The 19023-nt window shown below is 42.8% G+C and overlaps 1 protein-coding gene across 3 annotated transcripts in view; it reads right to left on the bottom strand.

The window, feature by feature from the left end:
- Positions 1 to 17866, bottom strand: part of LOC140725665 (thiamine transporter 2-like) — a 61386-nt gene extending 43520 nt beyond the window's left edge. For 2 of the 3 annotated variants that reach the window (XM_073041440.1, XM_073041441.1), the window contains exons 1-5: positions 17641 to 17866; positions 13681 to 14521; positions 10810 to 11002; positions 8271 to 8409; positions 5934 to 6072 (exon numbers count right to left, since the gene is read on the bottom strand). In XM_073041440.1, the coding sequence (XP_072897541.1) occupies positions 5934 to 6072; positions 8271 to 8409; positions 10810 to 11002; positions 13681 to 14521; positions 17641 to 17811 (1483 nt within the window). In that variant the 5' untranslated portion in view covers positions 17812 to 17866. Of the gene's footprint in view, positions 1 to 5775; positions 6073 to 8270; positions 8410 to 10809; positions 11003 to 13680; positions 14522 to 17640 lie in introns of those variants that run through there. The other variant, XM_073041439.1, reaches the window with a different exon arrangement.
- Between the last annotated feature and the right edge of the window lie 1157 nt (positions 17867 to 19023).

Genomic DNA, 19023 nt, shown 5'->3' on the forward strand with positions numbered 1-19023 from the left:
ACCTAGCCAAAATTAATTGGAAAGGAACACTAGCAAGGATGATGGCAGAGCAGCTGTGGTTGGAATTTCTGGTAGCAATTCAGAAGGCACATCCCAAACAGGAAGATGTATTCTAAAGGCAGGAAAACACAATGGTGGCTAACAAGAAGTCAAAGCCAAGAGGGGGCATACAATAAATCAAAAAAAATTGTGGGATAGTGAAGTTAGAGGATAGGGAAGCTTTTAAAAACCAACAGAAGGCAACTAAAAATGTCATAAAGGAAAAGATGAAATATTAAATTAAGCTACCCAATAATATTAGAGGATACCAAAAGTTTCTTCAGATACAAAGAAGAGGCAAGAGTAGATATTGGACCACTGGAAAATGATACTGAAGAGGTAATACAGAAGGACAAGGAAATGGTGGATGAACTGAATATGTATTTTGCATTAGTCTTCACTTTGGAAGGCACTAGCAGTATGCTGGACGTTCAAGAGTGTCGGGGGGGGGGCAGAAGTATGTGAAGTTGTCATTACTGGGGAGATGGTTCTTGGGGAAACTGAAAGGTCTGGAGTCATCTGGACCAGATGGTATACACCCCAGTGTTAGAAAAAGGTGGCTGAAGAGATTGTGGCGGCATTAATACTGATCTTTCAAGAATCAATTTATTCTGGCATGGTTCCAGAGGAATGGAAAATTACAAATGTCACCCCGTTCTTCAAGAAGGGAGAGAGGCAGAAGAAAGGAAATGATAGGCTAATTAGTATGACCTCTGGTTGGAAAGATGTTGGAGTTGATTATAAAGGATATGGTTTCAGAGTATTTGGAGGCACATGATAAAACAGGTCATAATCAGCATAGTTTCCTTAAGGAAATATTTTGCCTGACAAATCTGTTGGAATTCTTTGCAGAAATAACGAGCAGGATAACAAAGGAGAATCAATTGATGTTGTGCACTTGGATTTTTGTAAGGTCTTTGACAAGGTGCCACAAGAGGCCCATGGTATTACAGGAGAGATTCTAGCATAGATAAAGCAATGGCTGGTTGGCAGGAGGCAAAGAGTGAGAATAAGGGGAACCTATTCTGGTTGGCTGCCAGTGACAAGTGGTGTTCCACAGAGGTCTGTGTCAGGTCCAACTCTTTTAATGTTATATGTCAATGATCAATGATTTGTATGATGGAATTGATGGCTTTGTGTCCAAGTTTACAGATTACACAAAGATAAGTGGAGGGGCCACAGAAGGACTCAGAGATGAGGAGAATGATAAAAGTGACAGATGGAATACAGTGTCCGGAAGTGTATGGTCATGCATTTTGGTAGAAGAAATAAAAGTGTAGACTGTTTTCTAAATGGAGAGAAAATACAAATATTTGAGATGTAAAGGGACTTGGGCATCCTTGTGCATGATTCCTTAAAAGTTAGTTTGCAAGTTGAGTCTGGTGATGAAGGCAAATATGATGTTAGCATTCATTTTGAGAGGACTAGAATGTAAGATTGTAATGTTGAGGCTTTATAAATCACTGGTGAGGTCTCGCTTGGAATATTGTGTGCAGTTTTGGGCAACTTATTTAAGAAAGGATATGCTGACATTGGAGAGGGTTCAAAGGAGGTTCACAAAAATGTGGAGCATTTAATGGCTCTAGGCCTCAAGTCGCTGGAATCCAGAAGAATGAGGGGTGACCTCATTGAAACCCATAAAATGTTGAAAGGCCTCGATAAAGAGGATGTTTCCTGTGGTGGGAGAATCTACTCCCAGATGACACAGCTTCAGAATAGAGGGGTGTCCTTTTAGAATAAAGATGAGAAGGAATTCCTTTAGCCAGAGAATGGTGAATCTGTGGAATTTGTTGCCTCAGGTGGCTGTGGAGGCCAAGTCATTAAGTATATTTAAGACAGAGATTGATAGATTATTGATTAGTCAGGGCATGAAGGGATATGGGGAGAAGGCAAGAGACTAGGGCAGAGAGAATAAATAGATCAGCCAGGATGAAATGATGGAGCAGACTCAGTGGGCCAAATGGCCTAATTCTGGTCCTCTATCTTGTGGTCTTGATGAACCTGTCTGCGATTCGATTCTCACGGGTTTTCTCCAAGTCACTGACTCATATCTCTTCCCTGCTTGATCACTGCTGGTCATCTGAAGTCAACATTTTAGACATCTCGTCGCACTCCTCTGATACGTTACCTCTATACAGCCTCAATTTCAATATGTAATCATGCTGCCATCATCATTCTACAAATACTTTAAACATTTGGTTGCTAAATTGCCAAAGCACTCGTTTGAGACTCATTAAAGAATCAAAAGTTCTTTTTGCACAGCGTGTCAGATCCCAAGCACCCCCATTTGCTTGAACCGTCTGTTACAGAGCTCGCAGTGGGATGCTTACAATAGTTTGTCCACAGGCTGTAAAGTTGTCTTAAATCTGTTCTCAATTGGAACTGGCCATGTGTCAAATATATGACCTCCCTTCACTGTGTGTCTCTTTGTTCTGTAATTTCCATCATCCCTTCCTACAGCAGAGTATCACCCAAAGCTTGATGAAGTACTTTTCATCGCTTGGCTACTACCTTTGTTATTCATTATATCAGGGGATTTGCAATTGTTACGAATGTGGAGCAACTCTGATGGGCCGAAGGGTGCAAAGTCGCCCCCTCCTTTTTGAGAATCGCAAGATCGCTATTATTTCGGGTCTGATACCGAAAAGAGAGACGCAGGAATACACAAACAGTGGAATGTCTCCTAACAAAAGCGGAACGGAACCACTGATTACTGCTATTGTCTCTTGGAGAAGGAATTGTGTATTGAGTACTGTACTATTCATTGAAACCCTCAGGGGACAGCCAGAGTGGTCTGGTTGAGGGATTGCATCATCCCAACCTGATTGACATCTGAGACCCCGTGAGTGAGGATAAAAGTCGGGTCTGGGGAACACCCCTCAGACGCACCAGGAGAAACGCTAGAAGTCCAGTGACAGCGTTTTATAGCGAAAGCCGGTGAGAGCCCGTGTGTGTCCTCCCTTGCCTGGGTGGCAGGCTCATCACGGAAGAACGGTTTAGCTAAAGGAGAGGTCATACTTGAACGGCCACAACAACGAGACACCGACGGATCGAAATCATATAGGAAGGTTGGCAAAAACAATAGCGGTAACTGTTCCCATTCTTCTATCTCTCTCTCTCTCCAACAATTGCAACACAGCGACAAACAAATACCGCAGCCTGTGTGAACTGAAACGAACTTTATATTTCCATCGGACAATTCATTATCCCCTAGACAACGATAGAGCTTATTTCTTATTGATTATTATTATACCCGCACTTTTAGGTTTAGTATTGACGACGTATATTATCTGTATATTTGCATTGATATTATTTTTGTGTATTTTTACTAATAAATACAGTTAAAAATAGTATCACCAGACTCCAACGGATGTCTCTGTCTTTGCTGGTTACGGGGTTACGGGGTTCGTAACACAATGCAAAGGAAAACCATCATTCCTGGGATTCTATAACTTTGCCTTGTCTTTATAAGCTTCTTATTTCTATACTTTGAAAATTCATCTAAATACTTTTTCAAAAATATCTCATTGGCTGAAGTGTTCTGCTGCCATCAGTGGATTTGAAAGCTGCTTCACGGTCAGTTTCATGTCATGATGTCCTAGGCCCTGCTTTGTAAGGTAAGGAGTGGGCCTCTCAATCTTTCAAAGAGCAGTTGTAGAGAAACCTCTGAACAACCTCTGCTGTAGACCAGTGGTCGTTACAAAACCCTGCAGCTTCATCAGCACCACCCAATGCTTGTCAGCCTATGCTGGCTCCTGGAATATTAAAGTCCCGATATTCTGATCCTTGTTTCTAAATAAACTTGTTCCATTCCTCCCTCCTCCCATAGACTTGCCCCTGCCTATCTTTTCACTGACAACCAGACTTATAACCCATCAATGTCCCATCATTTTGGTGTGAGATCATAGAAATCTACAACACATGACAGGCCCTTCAGCCCACAACATTGTGCTGACCATGTAACCTACTCTAAAGACTTACCTAGAGTTTCCCAACCACATAGCCCTCTATTTTTCTAAGCTCCATGTACCTATCTAAGAGACTCTTAAAAGACCCTATTGTATCCACCTCTACCACTGTCACTGGCAGTACATTCCACGCACCAACCACTTTCTGTGTAAAAAACTTAACTCTGACATCCCCCATGTACCTACTTCCAAGCACAAAGCTATGCCCTCTTGAGTTAACCTTTTCAGCCCTGGGAAAAAGCCTCTGACTATCCACACGATCAATGCCTCTCATCATCTTATACACCTCTGTCAGGTCACCTCTCATCCTCTGTTGCTCCAAGGAGAAAAGGCCAAGTTCACTCAAACTATTCTCGTAAGGTACGCTCTCCAAACCAGGCAGCATCCCTGTAAATCTCATCTGCACTCCATACAGTAACATCTTCCTGTGACACACACAAAATACTGGAGGAACTCAGCAGGTCAGGGGAATAAACAGTTGCTGTTTCGAGTCGAGATCCTTCATCAGATCTGGAAAGTATGTAGGAAGAAGCTAAAATAAGTAGGTGGGAGAAAGGGGAGGAGTACATGCTGGCAGGTGATAGGGAGACCAGGTGAGGGGAAAGGTTGGTAGGTGGGAAGGGTGAAGTTAAGTGAGAGTTGGGAAATGATAGATGGAAGAGGGCAAGGGGTGAAGAAGAAGTAACTGATAGGTGAGCATAGTGGACATGGGAGAAAGTGAAGGAGAGTGGGTGTAATGGGTAGGTGTGGAGAAGAGCAAGGCTAGGACGGGGGCCAGAATGGGAATGGAAAAAGAGAGAAGGGGGAGGGGTAGAAATTACCGGGAGAAATCATCTTGCTGTAAGCTTTGCTTTCTTGATTCTATTTAAATTGTTATGACTTTACTGACTTACAAACTGATGAAAAGTTATTTTACTACTTCTCAAACATAGTTTGTCCAGCCAGGGGCATACCAGGCTGCACCCGATTACAGTAATGAAATCAGAGTCATCAGTGGTTCTATTAAACAGCACTTACCTCATCGAAGGCCTGAACCGATTGTCAGTGGGGTTCAGCCACAAGGTAAAGTAACTGTGGCTGCCTTTGAAATGAGGGCAATAGCAGGTCAAGTGTGGCACCAAGGCACAGTGACCCAGCTGTTAGTGCTGTACAGCTCCTAAAGCCCTGGTCTGATGCTGCCCATGAGTGCTGTTCTGTGAGGAGTTTGCACATCCTCCCTGTGACCATTCTCTCACATGCCAAGGATGTGTTGTTTGCATGTAAATTGCCCTTAACATAGGTGGATGATGGGAAAAGAATGGTGTTGTTATTGTTATTATTCTATGGGTTTATTGAGTATGTCTGCAAGACAATCTCAGGGTTGTACATGGTAGCATTTATGTACTTTGATAATAACTTTACTTTGAGCCTTGATGGGATGATATGTGGAACTAATGTAGATAGGCATTTGATCATCTACGTGTACATGGGAGGCCCAAGGGCCTGTTTCTCAGCTACGTGCTTTTAGACTCTATAAAACTGGAGTGGATGGACTTCAGGTAGAAAGCTGTCCATACCTGGCAAAAACAAGGTGCATTAGGGCATCTAACACCTAATACTTCATGCGTGACTTCTCATCCAGCTGACGCAATATGAGGACAATAGCCAATCCAGCAAGATGCATGTGGGGCGAACAGTAGCATGTGATCATTGCTTACTGCCCAACATGGGAATATAACCATTCTTCATCCATAATAAATACTATGACTGCCAAGAGCTCGATTCACACTGATTTTCCAAAATAAGTTTACTTCCTTCCACTCTAATCAATCCGATGGTCTCTTGCCCACAGCAGCAGATCTTACATTGGTGACAACTAAAACAAATACTGTGAATGACTACTGTATGTAAATATTCTTCAGAGCTGTACTGAAATAGTGACATCACCTGTGGACGGTGAGGTACCTTCACTGATCCCTGAACACATTTGCCTCTTTCTTCTCCGTCCAGTTTGAACGAAAGTGTAGACCCCTCTGACGAGGAAAAGTCCTGCTACTGCTGCAAAGTACGTTGCATAAATCAGAACCTGCAAAAATTAAAAAGCAGTTGTAGAAATTATTCTGAACATTATACTCACAGGCATCAACACAAGATAGATACTTATTTATTGCACCATTGCACTGCTGGCATTTAGGGCAGCGATGAAGGTCCACCATCTCTATCTGTCCTTGGTTCAATGGTTCCACTTAATATCAGAGGTTGTATACAGTATACAGCCTGAAATTATAACTCTTCACAGACTCAGGTATTGAAGAATTCTTCATTACTGTTTCCATAACAGTTTTATTTTACCAGTCAGGATTGTTAACCCTGAGCTGAACCTCCAAACCCGGGGTCTTAGTCTGGCCTCCACTTACCCTTTGACCTGTTTGCCATGAGTGACCCTACCAACATAAAGCCCTGACTCCAGCCAGCATAGCCCTCCAGGTTACTGAGGCACGCAAGCCTCCAAGCCACAAGGTTGAGGTCCTTTTGGAGGATCGCAGAATAGCTGAAAGGTCTAAATTCCAGAAAGGAAAGGCTGTACATGTGTTCATCTGCAGAATATTAAAGACAGAATATTACTTTAAAGCAGCATCTTATGTATGGCAAAGTTGATGTGCACCTCTCTCAGAAACCTCATTGCCTGTATGGGGAAGACTAAGATTGAGCGGGAAGCAGATGGCATACAGTTTTGTGTAAGCAGGTTAGGGTGTCAATGTGTCATATTATGGAACAAACTCAATCTAGTTTCCTCTTGGGCAGCCTTCTTGTTTTTCTCACAAAATACTGGAGGACCTCAGTGTGTCAGGCAGCACCTATGGAGGGAAATGGGCAGTCAATGTTTCGGGTAGAAACCATTCTTCAGAACTAAGCGAGTGCAGATGAAGAGTCTTGACCTGAAATGTTGATTGTCCATTTTCCACTATTAATGCTGCCTGTCCTGCTGAGTTCTCCCAGCAATTTGCATTGCTCCAGATTTCCAGCATCTGCAGTCTTCCTTGTGTGTCTGCCTTAGTGACCAAGTACATTCTTCTCCAAGGCTTAGAGTCTCTGCCTACTTACATCATCCAAATCATTGACCTATAATGAGTTTCTGGGACCCAAGCACTAATTCCTGTGGCATTCCACTGGTCTCTACCATTTGTTCCCTGTCTGCTCACCGTATCTCAATCCACGTCAGTATATTACTCTCAATCCCATGTGCTTTAGTTTTTCACACTAACCTCTTATGTTGGACTTTATAAAACAAAACTTGGACATCTAAATATACCTCATCTATAGGTACCCCTTTTCTGCCCTGCTGCTTATATTTCCTGTCGATAAATGGTTAAGGTGTTGGACTTCAACTGATGCATGATCAAGTAATTCAAAGATTGTGTTCCATCAGAGTTGGTGTTTGACGCAGCACAGTAGAATAGCAACGCACACAAAATGCCAGAACTCAGCAAGTCAGGCAGCATCTATGGAAATGAATAAACAGTTGATATTTTGAGCCGAGATCCTTTTGAGGACTGGAAAGGAAGGGAGAAGATGCCAGAATAAAAAGGAGGGAGGGAAAGGAGGATAGCTCGAAAGTGCTAGGTGAAGCCAGGTTGGTGGAAAAGGTAAAGGGCTGGAGAGGAAGGAATTTAATAGGAGAGGAGACTGGACCATAGGAGAGAGGATTAAAAAGGAGGGCACTAGGGGAAGGTGATAGGCAGGTGAGAAGAGGTAAGAGGCCAGAGTGGGGAATAGAAGAGGGAAGGAAGAGGGAACTTTTTTTTACCTGAGGAATCGATATTCATGTCATCAAGTTCGAGGCTACACAGATGGAATATGACGTGTTGCTCCTCCATCCTGAGTGTGGCCTCATCATGGCACAAGAGGAGGCCATGGACAAACATGTCGGAATGGGAATAGGAATTAAAATGGTTGGCCATCGGGAAATAATGGAGTTACGTGTTATTAGTTAACACGTTGTCTGCCTAGCGTCAGTGGCCACATAACCAGGATGTGATATGCACTGGCTGCTCATACGACCATCCACCACCTGCCTCCCTGCCTTCACGTGACCGTGATCGGGGGACTAAGCAAGTGCTATACTTTTCCCAAGGGCACCAGAGGGAAGGAGCACCTTACACCTCTTTTTGTAGAGATGTATCTCCACCCAAATTAGTTAACATAGCTATTAAATACAATCGTTTTTAATAAGTATATGAATGTGTAGAATATATACCTATGTTACTAATATGTTGAATTTACCTGGGTAATAATGTCCAAACCAAGGCCTCTTGAATCAACAACAATAACAGTCAGGAGGGTTTGAAGTATGAAGGTCACCATGGTGTTTATTCCAAATACGAGTGCATAGCGTCCCTTGAGGTTAACTGCAATCTGAAACCTGGATTCAGAGATGATTTTATTGTACTTTAAACTCTCATGCTTTTTAGGAATATTAACAAAGCCATGATAATTATTCAAACACTAAAGTTAACACTATAGTCACTGAGCCTGAGATTGCTTGCTTGTTAAAAAAAAATTCATCTCAGGGTGGTATATGGTGACATTTATGTTCTGCGATAATTTGCTTTGAACTTTAAACTCAGAGGGGTCACTAGCCCTCAATCCACATGTTTGCACAGAGAGGGCAAGCCCAAATGAGCATTTCAATTAAAGGAACATAATGTTGAGACTTTATAAAGCCCTGGTGAGGCCTCACTTGGAGTATGGTGAGCAGTTTTGGGCCCCTTGTCTTAGAAAGGGTGTGTTGACATTGGAGAGGGTTCAAAGGAGGTTCATGAAAATGATTCTGGGATTGAAAGGCTTATCATATGAAGAAGCATTTGATGGCCTGTACTCATATAACCATAACATATAACAATTACAGCAACGAAACAGGCCATCTCTTCTAGTCCGTGCCAAACGCTTACTCTCACCTAGTCACTGGAGCTCAGAAGAATGTGTAGTGACCTCACTGAAACCTATCAAATGTTGAAAAGCCTCGACAGAGTGAATATGGAGAGGATATTTCCTATGGTGGGAGGAGTCAAAGAGGACAAAGCCTCAGAATAGAGGGGCATCCTTTTAGAATGCAGATAAGGAGGAATTCTTTAGGCAGAGAGAGTGGTGAATCAGTGGTGCTTGTTGCCACAGATGGGTGTGAAGAGTGTACGTTGGTAATACTTAAGGCAGAGTTTGATAGTTTCTTGATTAGTCAGGATGAAGTGTTACAGGGAGAAGGCAGGAATATTGGGACTGAGATGGAAAATGGATCAGCCATGATGAAATTGCAGAGCAGACTCGATGGGCCAAATGGCCTAATTCTGCTCCTGTATCTTATCGTCTTATGTAATCCATTTCTAGGTTTGTCATAAATCTAATTCTACCTTATTTCGAGAGATTTACAAGAGAGATTTCATATGCGTGTATTCCTAAAAGCAGCTTTAAAAACTGCAAATAGATTGTTTTCTCTGAACTTCGCATTAATCAAAGTGCCCCTCTTGTTGGAGGGTTACAAATTTTCAGGAGGTGGCAACAGGAAGTGTTCAAGTCAGAAGTACCTTGCCCACCACAGAAAGCATTGAATGGTGGGCAGAAAAAAAATGGTTGCTTTGTCAGGGATACCCACATCTTACGATTTAAAAAATCTCAAACGTCATTATCTGACATTTGATAGATAGCTAATGGATAAATTCAACAGAATTGAATTCAATTTGTTAAGTGAGATTCACACAGAGGGATTTCAAATAAACTAATTGACAAGGTAAAAATTTAAAACTTCAGTGTTTTTTCTGCATCAAAACATTGAGTCATCAAGTAATACAGCATATCAACAGGTCCTTCAGCCAACTTGTCCATGCCAACCACAACATCCACCCTGGTAGTCCCAGTTGTCTTTGTTTGGCCCATAAGCCTCCAAACTGATGTTGCAATTGTACTTGCCTTGACCACTTCATCTGGCAGTACTCACTAGCCTCTGTGTAAAGATGTTAACTTTCCCCTCCTATCTCGTATCTGTGCCCTCTACTTTTGGACTCCTCAACCCAGAGGAAACGACTGAGACCACCACCTCATCCATACTCCTCGTGATTTTATAAACTTCTTTGAGGCCCCCTCTCATTCTTTTACTCTCCAGGGAACAAAACTCCAACAAGCCAAACTCCCCCTGTAACTCAGACCTCCAGTCCAGGCACCATCTTCAAAAATCTCTTCCTCACTCTCTCCAGCTTGGCAATGTCTTCCCTGTAACAGGGAGACCAGAACTGCACACAGAGTGATCTCAGCAATGACTTACAGAATGTAACCGCAATATAATGAAGACCAGCATGCTAAATGCCTTCTTCACTGCCCTGTCCACTTGTGCAAATTGTGTCCTTGTATTCCCAAGCCCCTCTGTCCCTCAAAACTCGTCACTGACCAGCCATTCACTTTGCTACGTCATCTCAACATCTAATGTTCATTTTGCTCGCGAGCAGGCTCACATTTCAGTAGTTCAAGTCTTTAAGTGAGACTTCTCCCACAGCCATTTTAAGCATCTTAGATCAGGCGGCATCTATGGAGGGAAATCGATAACTGATGTTTCGGGTCACTTGGACGTATACATCTCTGAAGAAGAGTCTCAACCCATAACACCGACTGTCCATTTCCCTCTGTAGATGCTCCCCGACCGGCAGAGTTCCCCTAGCACTTTGTGCTTTGCTTCAAATTCCAACATCTGCTGTCCTTCATGTCACCATTTTAACCATTTTGTTTTGTTCTGTCCTTCCATTATAAACAGCTTAGCACAGGTAAAACCACTTGCATTGCTATGGTGATCAGAACCATGTACGAGCTCTTGAGTATGGTGTAACAAGTGTAAGAAACCCAGATTTCGTTTGTTAAAGCCATGACATATAAAACTCCACTGTTCACCACCGACAAGGTGCCGAGCGCCAGTTCGCCCCAGACTTCCCAATCCAGCTTCACGTGCCCGATGGCAAAAGAGCAAGTGGCGCCTGAGAAACAGAGCGAGGAGAGTCATTATGAGCCAGAGCAGCAGAGAAATTTACAGGACCATCTGGCCCTTTCAAACTGCAATTCATTTCCTATGAACGTGGTTTCAGTTCAAGTCGGATGTTCTGAAATCTTAGGAGTTGTAAAGCAACGCTCTCTGCTTCAAGCAAGTCAGACCTCACCTCAGTACCAGACATGAGGCCAGCGTGAACTGTTAAACATGGCGGAAGAGGCAGACAAGGAAAGCAATGGGAGAGTTGGGGGGCGGTGGTAGAGTGGAGAGTGGGAGAATGAACTTCAACCTGCCATTAGCAACTGAACCTACTGTAATTCCAATAAAATAAAAAAGATAAAACTTTTATTCGAAACTGCTGGCTCACCAAACTAAGTTACACTATGTCAGAAGCATCTACAAACCAAGATCACGAGTTTTCCAAATGGAGATTGAGTATCATTCAGTAAACCAGCGACATTGCATTCTTGCCGATTAACCTATGATTTGTTTTTCAGTGACTGTGTTAATGTTTAAAATAGTTGGAGAACATTTGGCCCATTGAATCTATTCAGGTGTACAGAGAAATCCCATCATTTCCCCCAGTTAATTCCCTGTAAATCATTTTCTCAACCACCCACCCCACCATCCCCCACCTAATTCTCCCTTCACCTACCCTGACTGTTGACCCTGCCAGGAAAACCTGTTCATACTGACCTCGTATTGTCTGGCAAGTGAAAGCAGACTGAAGTGAAGGGAAAGTTCGTCAGAGGTGATAACTTACTTGAAGCCGAGTCTATTGTTTTCTGGGTTTCAGAACATCTGACAAAATTTACAGTGATCAATTATACCAGCACTTCTTTGAGAGCTGGGAGGAAACCAGAGCACCAGGAGGAAACTCCTCACGGAGTCAGGGTCAAAGTAGTTTGCTGTAACTGTGCAACAGCAGCACTACCAGCCCATAACAAAACCAGGAGCCACGTCACTGAGCAATACAGCATGAAACGAGTCTTGCAGCCCCACTTGCCTGTGCTAGTCAAGTTGTCTAACTGAGCTACTTCCCCTGGCAACATGGTATGGGTAGGAGTTAGTGTAGCTCTGATACACCATCAGCTGTAAGATCAGGGTTCAATTCCCACTGTTGTCTGTAAGGAGTTTGTATGTTCTCCCATGGCTGTGTGACTTTCCTCCAGGTGCTCTGGTTTCCTCCCACATTCCAGACGTACAATTAGTGTCAGTGAGTTGTGGGCATGCTATGTTGGCGGCGGAATCATGCAGCCCCCAGCGCACCCTTGCTGGTTTGATTTGACACAAACAACACATTTCACTCCATGTTTCTCTGTACATGTGAGAAATAAAGATAATCTTTAGAGTTTTAATCTTTAGCTCAGTCCATACACCCACCAGTTCTGGGTGGAATAAGTTGCCCCTCAGGTCCCTTTTAAATTTTTCTTCTTTCACCTTAAAACTACGCCCTCTAGTTTAATCTCCCCTAATCCTGGGGAAAGGACTTTGGCTGTTCACCTTAACTACGGTATGTCCTCTTGATTCTATAAACCTCTTTACTTCAGACTCCTACGTTCCAGGAGGAGAAAGTCACAGCCTGTCCAGCTTTACCACTGACTCAAACCCTCCAGCACTGGTAACATCTTCATAAATCTGTTTTGTAGCTCTCTGATTTAATGCAAGGTGACCAGAAATATACACAGCACTCCAAATGTCGTGACTCTTCGACAGATCTCTTGCACAACAAAATGGACCCTTGATCTCACAATCTACCTCATTATAATCGTGCACCTTATTGTTCACCTGCGCTACGCATTTGCTGTAGCTGTGATTCTATATTGATATTGTTTTACCTTGTTCTATCTTAATGCACTGAGCAATAATCTGATTTTCATGAACAGTATGCGTTGTGTATTTAATGTTTCAGTAATATTGTAAATACGCTGTTTGATTAAGCATTCCTTGTTGTTTATCTAATTCATTGCAGGTTATATGTAAAAGTAAGTGATTGGCATATGTCGTCATGCCATCACATCATACGTGTGCATCTTGCTAAAGTAAATACGAGCGTGCTTGTTCATCCTGATCTCCCTGTGTTTTTCTTTGGATTAGTTCCGGAGTTATAAAACATAACAGTATGTAATAATTTTTGTCACTATATCTTGGTACAAGTGACATTAATAACCCAATAGTAACTCCATTAATAATGTGGCCTTTATCAAAATCTCATACAGCTGTAACATGACATCCCAGCTCCTGTGCCCAAAGAACTATTTTGATCATTACTTTGCTTAATGTATTGCAACTTGTACAGACTTCCATCTGCTGCACTTGATATCCTGATTCTGATCTTCTATTGTCTACCTGTTATTCTTTTCCCATTTGTTATAAGCATTTAATTCACCTCATATCACAGTGTTCTCAAGCCTGCCTGTGGTTTGTTGGAAGCTGGTAAATGGCTACCAGCCTCTCTGTGAATTTAGAATTTAGTTTTACCACAGAAATCCCAAAACCGACCTCCCATTCGCATTGTTGATGCTTTTTACAGCACATTGCCCTCTTCAACTGTTTCCTTCCACCTAAAACCTCCCTTTACCCCTCCCACATATTTATGATTGCCTCAGCAGGGAAGATGGTGCTTTGACAGTTTTCTCCTTTACTGAACAAAGTTTCTTTACTCACCCATGAGGTTGGAGACGGTTTCAGCACCTCCGTTGTACACTGTAACATTCCGTGTTGGCTCGATGTGATCCCAGAGTACCTGCACATAACTCATAACTTGTTGAAAGCCAGCTGAGGACAACGCCCAGCAGGTGCACCAGCTGAGCAGTCGTGGAGACAAGTAGCATTCTTTGAAATCAAGCCAGAGCTGGCGGAATACATATGAAGTGTTGTTATGATCTGTCATCTTCACCAATCCACCACCTATCCGATTAGGCACCTCTCCATCCAACATTACTGGTGACCGGGTGGTGGTTGTATCCGGATTGTCTTCTGAGCTAACCGTTCCACACTTTGGTCTATGATCTTCAGTTTCTGATGGGACTTGGCTGTTCTCAGTCACCTCTTCCCTGTGGAAAATCATGCTTCCTTTGGGCATCGGCAACAGAATGGAGGTAAGGAAGGCCACTGACACTGAAGCCAGAGAAATCACATTTAGGCACAAGTACGAGACATTCCCAACAGAGATTAAAACTTGTCCCAGAGTTGAACCAAAAGCGTGTCCAAACAAATTTGCACTTCGACTGTAGCCAGTTACTTTCTGGTAGTGTTCGGAACTAACAACACTGTAGATATATGAGTTACAAGCAACACTGGTGGCAGCTGCCATCCCATAGCCAAAGAACATAAATTTCATCATTAAAACCCCTTGGCCAAAAATCAATATTATGCACTGAATAATGAATGAAAAACCATGAAGAACTACAACAGGTTTGTGTTTTAAATAATCTGTAAGCAGGAAGGTGGGAATTAACATTACCAAGCAAGAGTATGTCCATACAGGCAGTATTTCATTCATAACCTGAAATTAAATAGGAGGAGAATAGGATGAACGATGAATCTAACAGTCCCAGAAATAAGACTAAATACAATCTCGAAGTATGCACAAACAGTTATTATTTTGAATAACATATGAATCCAGTGTTCCTTTCTATATAATGCTAGAGAAACCCACAGGTGAGGCAGCATCTATTGAGGGGAATAAACAGTCAATGTTTTGTGCTGAAATCTTTCATCGGGACTGGAAAGGAAAGGGGAAGAAGCCAGATTAAGAAAGTGTGGGGAGGGGAAGGAGGACAAGCTGGCAGGTGATAGGTGAAGGTTATGTGGGGGAGTGTGGATGAAGTGGGAAACTGGGAGGTGATCGGTGAAAAATCTAGAGGGAAGAAGAAGAAGGAATCTGATAGGGTGAGGTGTGTATGCAAAAAGCTGGAAGAACTGAACAGGTCAGGCAGCATTTATGGGGGGAAATGGGCAACTGGTGTGCCAGGTCAAGAACCTTCATCTGGACTCAGGGGAGGTTCATCAAGGGAGGCGTTCCATGAAGAGAATTCACATTGGACTAGCAAATTGGAGGCTGCAGATGTTGGAATCTGAGCAACACTCAAAAAATTGGAGGAACTCAATTGAAATTAGACTGTCTGACACAAAGCTTATTAGAAATATCCAGGCAATGTAACAGAGTTGATTAAAAAAAATGAGCTAATGAAGAGAAAATAATAAGCAATCATTTGCGATGGAGAAGGTTGATTCAGAAGCTCATTTGGCCGTGAGATAAGATTGGAAAGATTGAAAACACTGTTATGTTCGGCTGTATTCATGTGTGTTTGAATGATAATTAAACTTTAATTTGAATATGGTGAGTGTGTGGAAATGAAAGATGAGATGTGGAATTCGTTGGAGCAATGTACAATTCTTTGAGCAATTCTTTGTGGTGGCGTGTTGGGGAGGAAGCATTAAGAAGAAGGACGCCTCACGTCTTAATAAGCTGATAAGGAAGGCGGGCTCTGTCGTGGGCAAAGTACTGGAGAGTTTAACATCGGTAGCTGAGCGAAGGGCGCTGAGTAGGCTACGGTCAATTATGGAAAACCCTGAACATCCTCTACATAGCACCATCCAGAGACAGAGAAGCAGTTTCAGCGACAGGTTACTGTCGATGCAATGCTCCTCAGACAGGATGAAGAGGTCAATACTCCCCAATGCCATTAGGCTTTACAATTCAACTGCCAGGACTTAAGAACTTTTTTAAAGCTATTATTAATGCTTTTTGAGTTAGTGATTTAGATGCATATCATATTATTACTGAGTTAAGTATTGTATGTAATGAGTTTTTGCTACAACAAGTGTATGGGACATTGGAAAAAATGTTGAATTTCCCCATGGGGATGAATAAAGTATCTATCTATCTATCTATCTATCTATCTATCTTGTGCTGTCGGCCGTAAGCTAACACAATTCAACTCATCCAAGTCTGTGCATGGCATAAAAGGTAGACCAACTCAAACCATGAGGAGATTGGAAAGGTGGAGCTGTGTTCTTAATCCAGCTGGGGTTTCTAATTGGTTGAAGGATGAAACTAAGTGGATGGGGACACGGTCCTTCTTATTGCCCTGTGAGATATGTGACATGTAGCAAAATGTATGTCTGCAAGACATAAAGCAATTCTCCTTTCCGTGAAGATCAGTACTGAGTAAATGCTTAAGCAAATCCACTTAAAAAGTATGTTCTCCGATCTCGGGAAAGGATTATTCAATATTATAAATATTGGAAGGGGTATATTTCACACTCTGCAGACTTTGATCAGAGCGTGTCTCGTAAGGCCTTGTGGTCATTGAATATGGGATATACCTTTTACATTCTGAAGGGTCAGTACATCAGAAGCAATTGCCTCATCATTTAAAAGTAATCAACACACCAAAAGGCACGACGAATTAATATCACCTGTACTAAGGATATGTGAAATACAACAGTGAGAAGTATTTTTGTGATTCAATAAACAGTGATTCCTAACACATTTAAAATACTGGAGGAACTCAGTAGGTCAGGCAGCGGCTATGAGGAGCAATTAACAGTTCTGACGAAGGGTCTTGGCCCGAAATATTAACTGTTCACTTCTCTCCATAGATGCCGCCTGACCTGCTGAGTTCCTCCAGCATTGTGTGTGTGTTTCTCTAGATTTCCAGTATCTACCGAATCTCTTGTGTTTGTGTCCGTGTTCAAAACGCAGGATGTTGTGGAATTTAACTTTGAGCTTTGTTTTGGCTGATCACCGATATCCTTCTCGTCTGCTGTCCCTCACTCTCCTCCTCTGTCAACAACACTTTTATATGAGAAATGGTGGTAAACCGTCGCCGCGAACAATGAAGAGGCGAGACGGATCCGAGGGTCGAGGCAGAGTCGGGGCGAGGTCAGGCGATGCTCCAGAAGTGGGAGCGAGCGGAGTGGAGAGAAGTTGAAGCGGAGTTGTTTCAGAGCCCGTCCACCTGAACCGGGAGCGAGGTTTGACCCATCTAACTGCCGCGCCGACTTGGAAAGGTTGAGTACTGGCGGTCTGGAGCGTATCGATGGCGGGGTCGGGGTCGGGGTCCGGGTCCGGGTACGGGGGACGCCGAGCCAGACAGACTGGAAAGGCAGAGCGTCGGCTCCGGAGGTGAGGGCCGAGCCGGTTCTGCTCCGCGATGTTGTCCTCCGCTCTCCTCGGCGCTGAGGCTGAGGGGCTTCGCGGCGAATTGCCCCCCGCCAACTGATGAACTGAGACCGATGCTATGGGCCTACTCTAGCTGCTTCGGGATTCGGGTCGACGGACTCAATATGGTTCAGAATGCTGTTGCTAACTGTCATTGTTTGCATGATTTGTGTTTCTCCCTCTTTCTCTCCGCATCGGGTGTTGGGCTTTTTTTTAAATGTGGGGTTTTTATTTGTGGCTGCCTGCAAGCAGACAAATCTCAAGGTTGTATAACTTAAACATACTCTGATAATAAATATACCTTGAATCGTAATTGATAGTAATTGAATGGCCACCGTTACAATCCCACTAGCTCCAGTCTATATTTTCATAGTTACCTGTCGAGTGCTTATATTAAGGTAGTAATATAATACAATATATAACTTTGTAGATTAGAAGCCCTATTCAACACTTACCTGCTGTGCAGTAATGTTTTTATCAGGTCCAACCAGACAAGCCACTAAAAATGAATCTGTTGGCCTCATCATGATGAAAAATCCAAAGACACACAAAATCAGTGTAGGATACAGCCATTCTTTGCTATCTGCTCCCTCCCAGCCACCCGTAGCACGAAAACAGGGCGACATGGTGCTATACAAGTGTAGTTCAAACAAAATAGAATGTGTTTTTCACCCTCTTGCTACAACAGTCTAAACCTTTGATTATAAAAATGTGAATAATCAGCAACTTGCCTTAACTAGGATGAAATTTTGATGTATGCAGTTTGAGGTAAATAAGTTACTGAACCTTTAACTAGCGGGACAGGAAAGGTCATTTTGACCTCTTGGTATAAACTTCTATTCTTTTCCATGGGAGATACTTTAACAGAGCAGAATTGATGGCAAAATGTTCTTTCAAATCACTAGATGTTGAAGTGATTTGACGCTGTTTACAAACTTGTAGGCTATTTGGCCCATTTTACGAGAGGGGTGATTGATAAGTTTGTGGCCTAAGGTAGAAGGAGTCAATTTTAGAAAACCTAACACATTTATTTTTCAACATAGTCCCCTCCTACATGTACACACTTAGTCCAGTGGTCATGGAGCATACGGATCCCTTCTTTGTAGAAGTGGTCCACAACAGGGGTGATTGATAAGTTTGTGGCCTAAGGTAGAAGGAGATGAGTTATACAGCTCTTGTTACATGCACATGCAGTTCAACTCTTTGAGTGATTATGCAGAAAGTTTGATGTTGATAACTCATCTCCTTCTACCTTAGGCCACAAACTTAACGATCACACCATGCTGTGGCCCACTTCTGGAGCTCCAAGATGCTGACTTCTACAAAGAAGGGATCCGTATGCTCCACGACCGCTGGACTCAGTGTGTAGATGTAGGAAAAATAAATGTGCTAGGTTTTATAAAATTGACTCCTTCTACCTTAGGCCACGAATTTATCAATCACCCCTGGTGTGTGTGTGTGTGTGTGTGTATATATATCCATCTCATTGTAGAATAATCCCATTAGATTTGAATGCTACTCGTCTACAAACGTCTATGATTTTAAATATTGCCACCAAGTGACCATATGCTTCTGACTGGGTGAGATTCCGATCTGGTCCCAAGAACTTTCTTTTCTTGTTCACCTTCAGTGGGAGCTCCATGCAACAGTGTGTGTGGGTGTGAGGTCAGATTTGGAGTGAGAGTAAGGAAACTAAGGGTAGCAGTGTTTCAGAGTGGGGGGTTTGGGAGGTGGAGGTACAGATGGGTAGGAGCATGGCTCCCAGAAATGACAGTAGGTGGGAACTGGTGTGCATGCTGTTATTGAAAACAGGGGTCCTGGTGGTGAATTACCTCAAA

Source organism: Hemitrygon akajei, chromosome 3 (assembly GCF_048418815.1).
Source record: "Hemitrygon akajei chromosome 3, sHemAka1.3, whole genome shotgun sequence".
Taxonomy (NCBI): Eukaryota; Metazoa; Chordata; class Chondrichthyes; order Myliobatiformes; family Dasyatidae; genus Hemitrygon; species Hemitrygon akajei.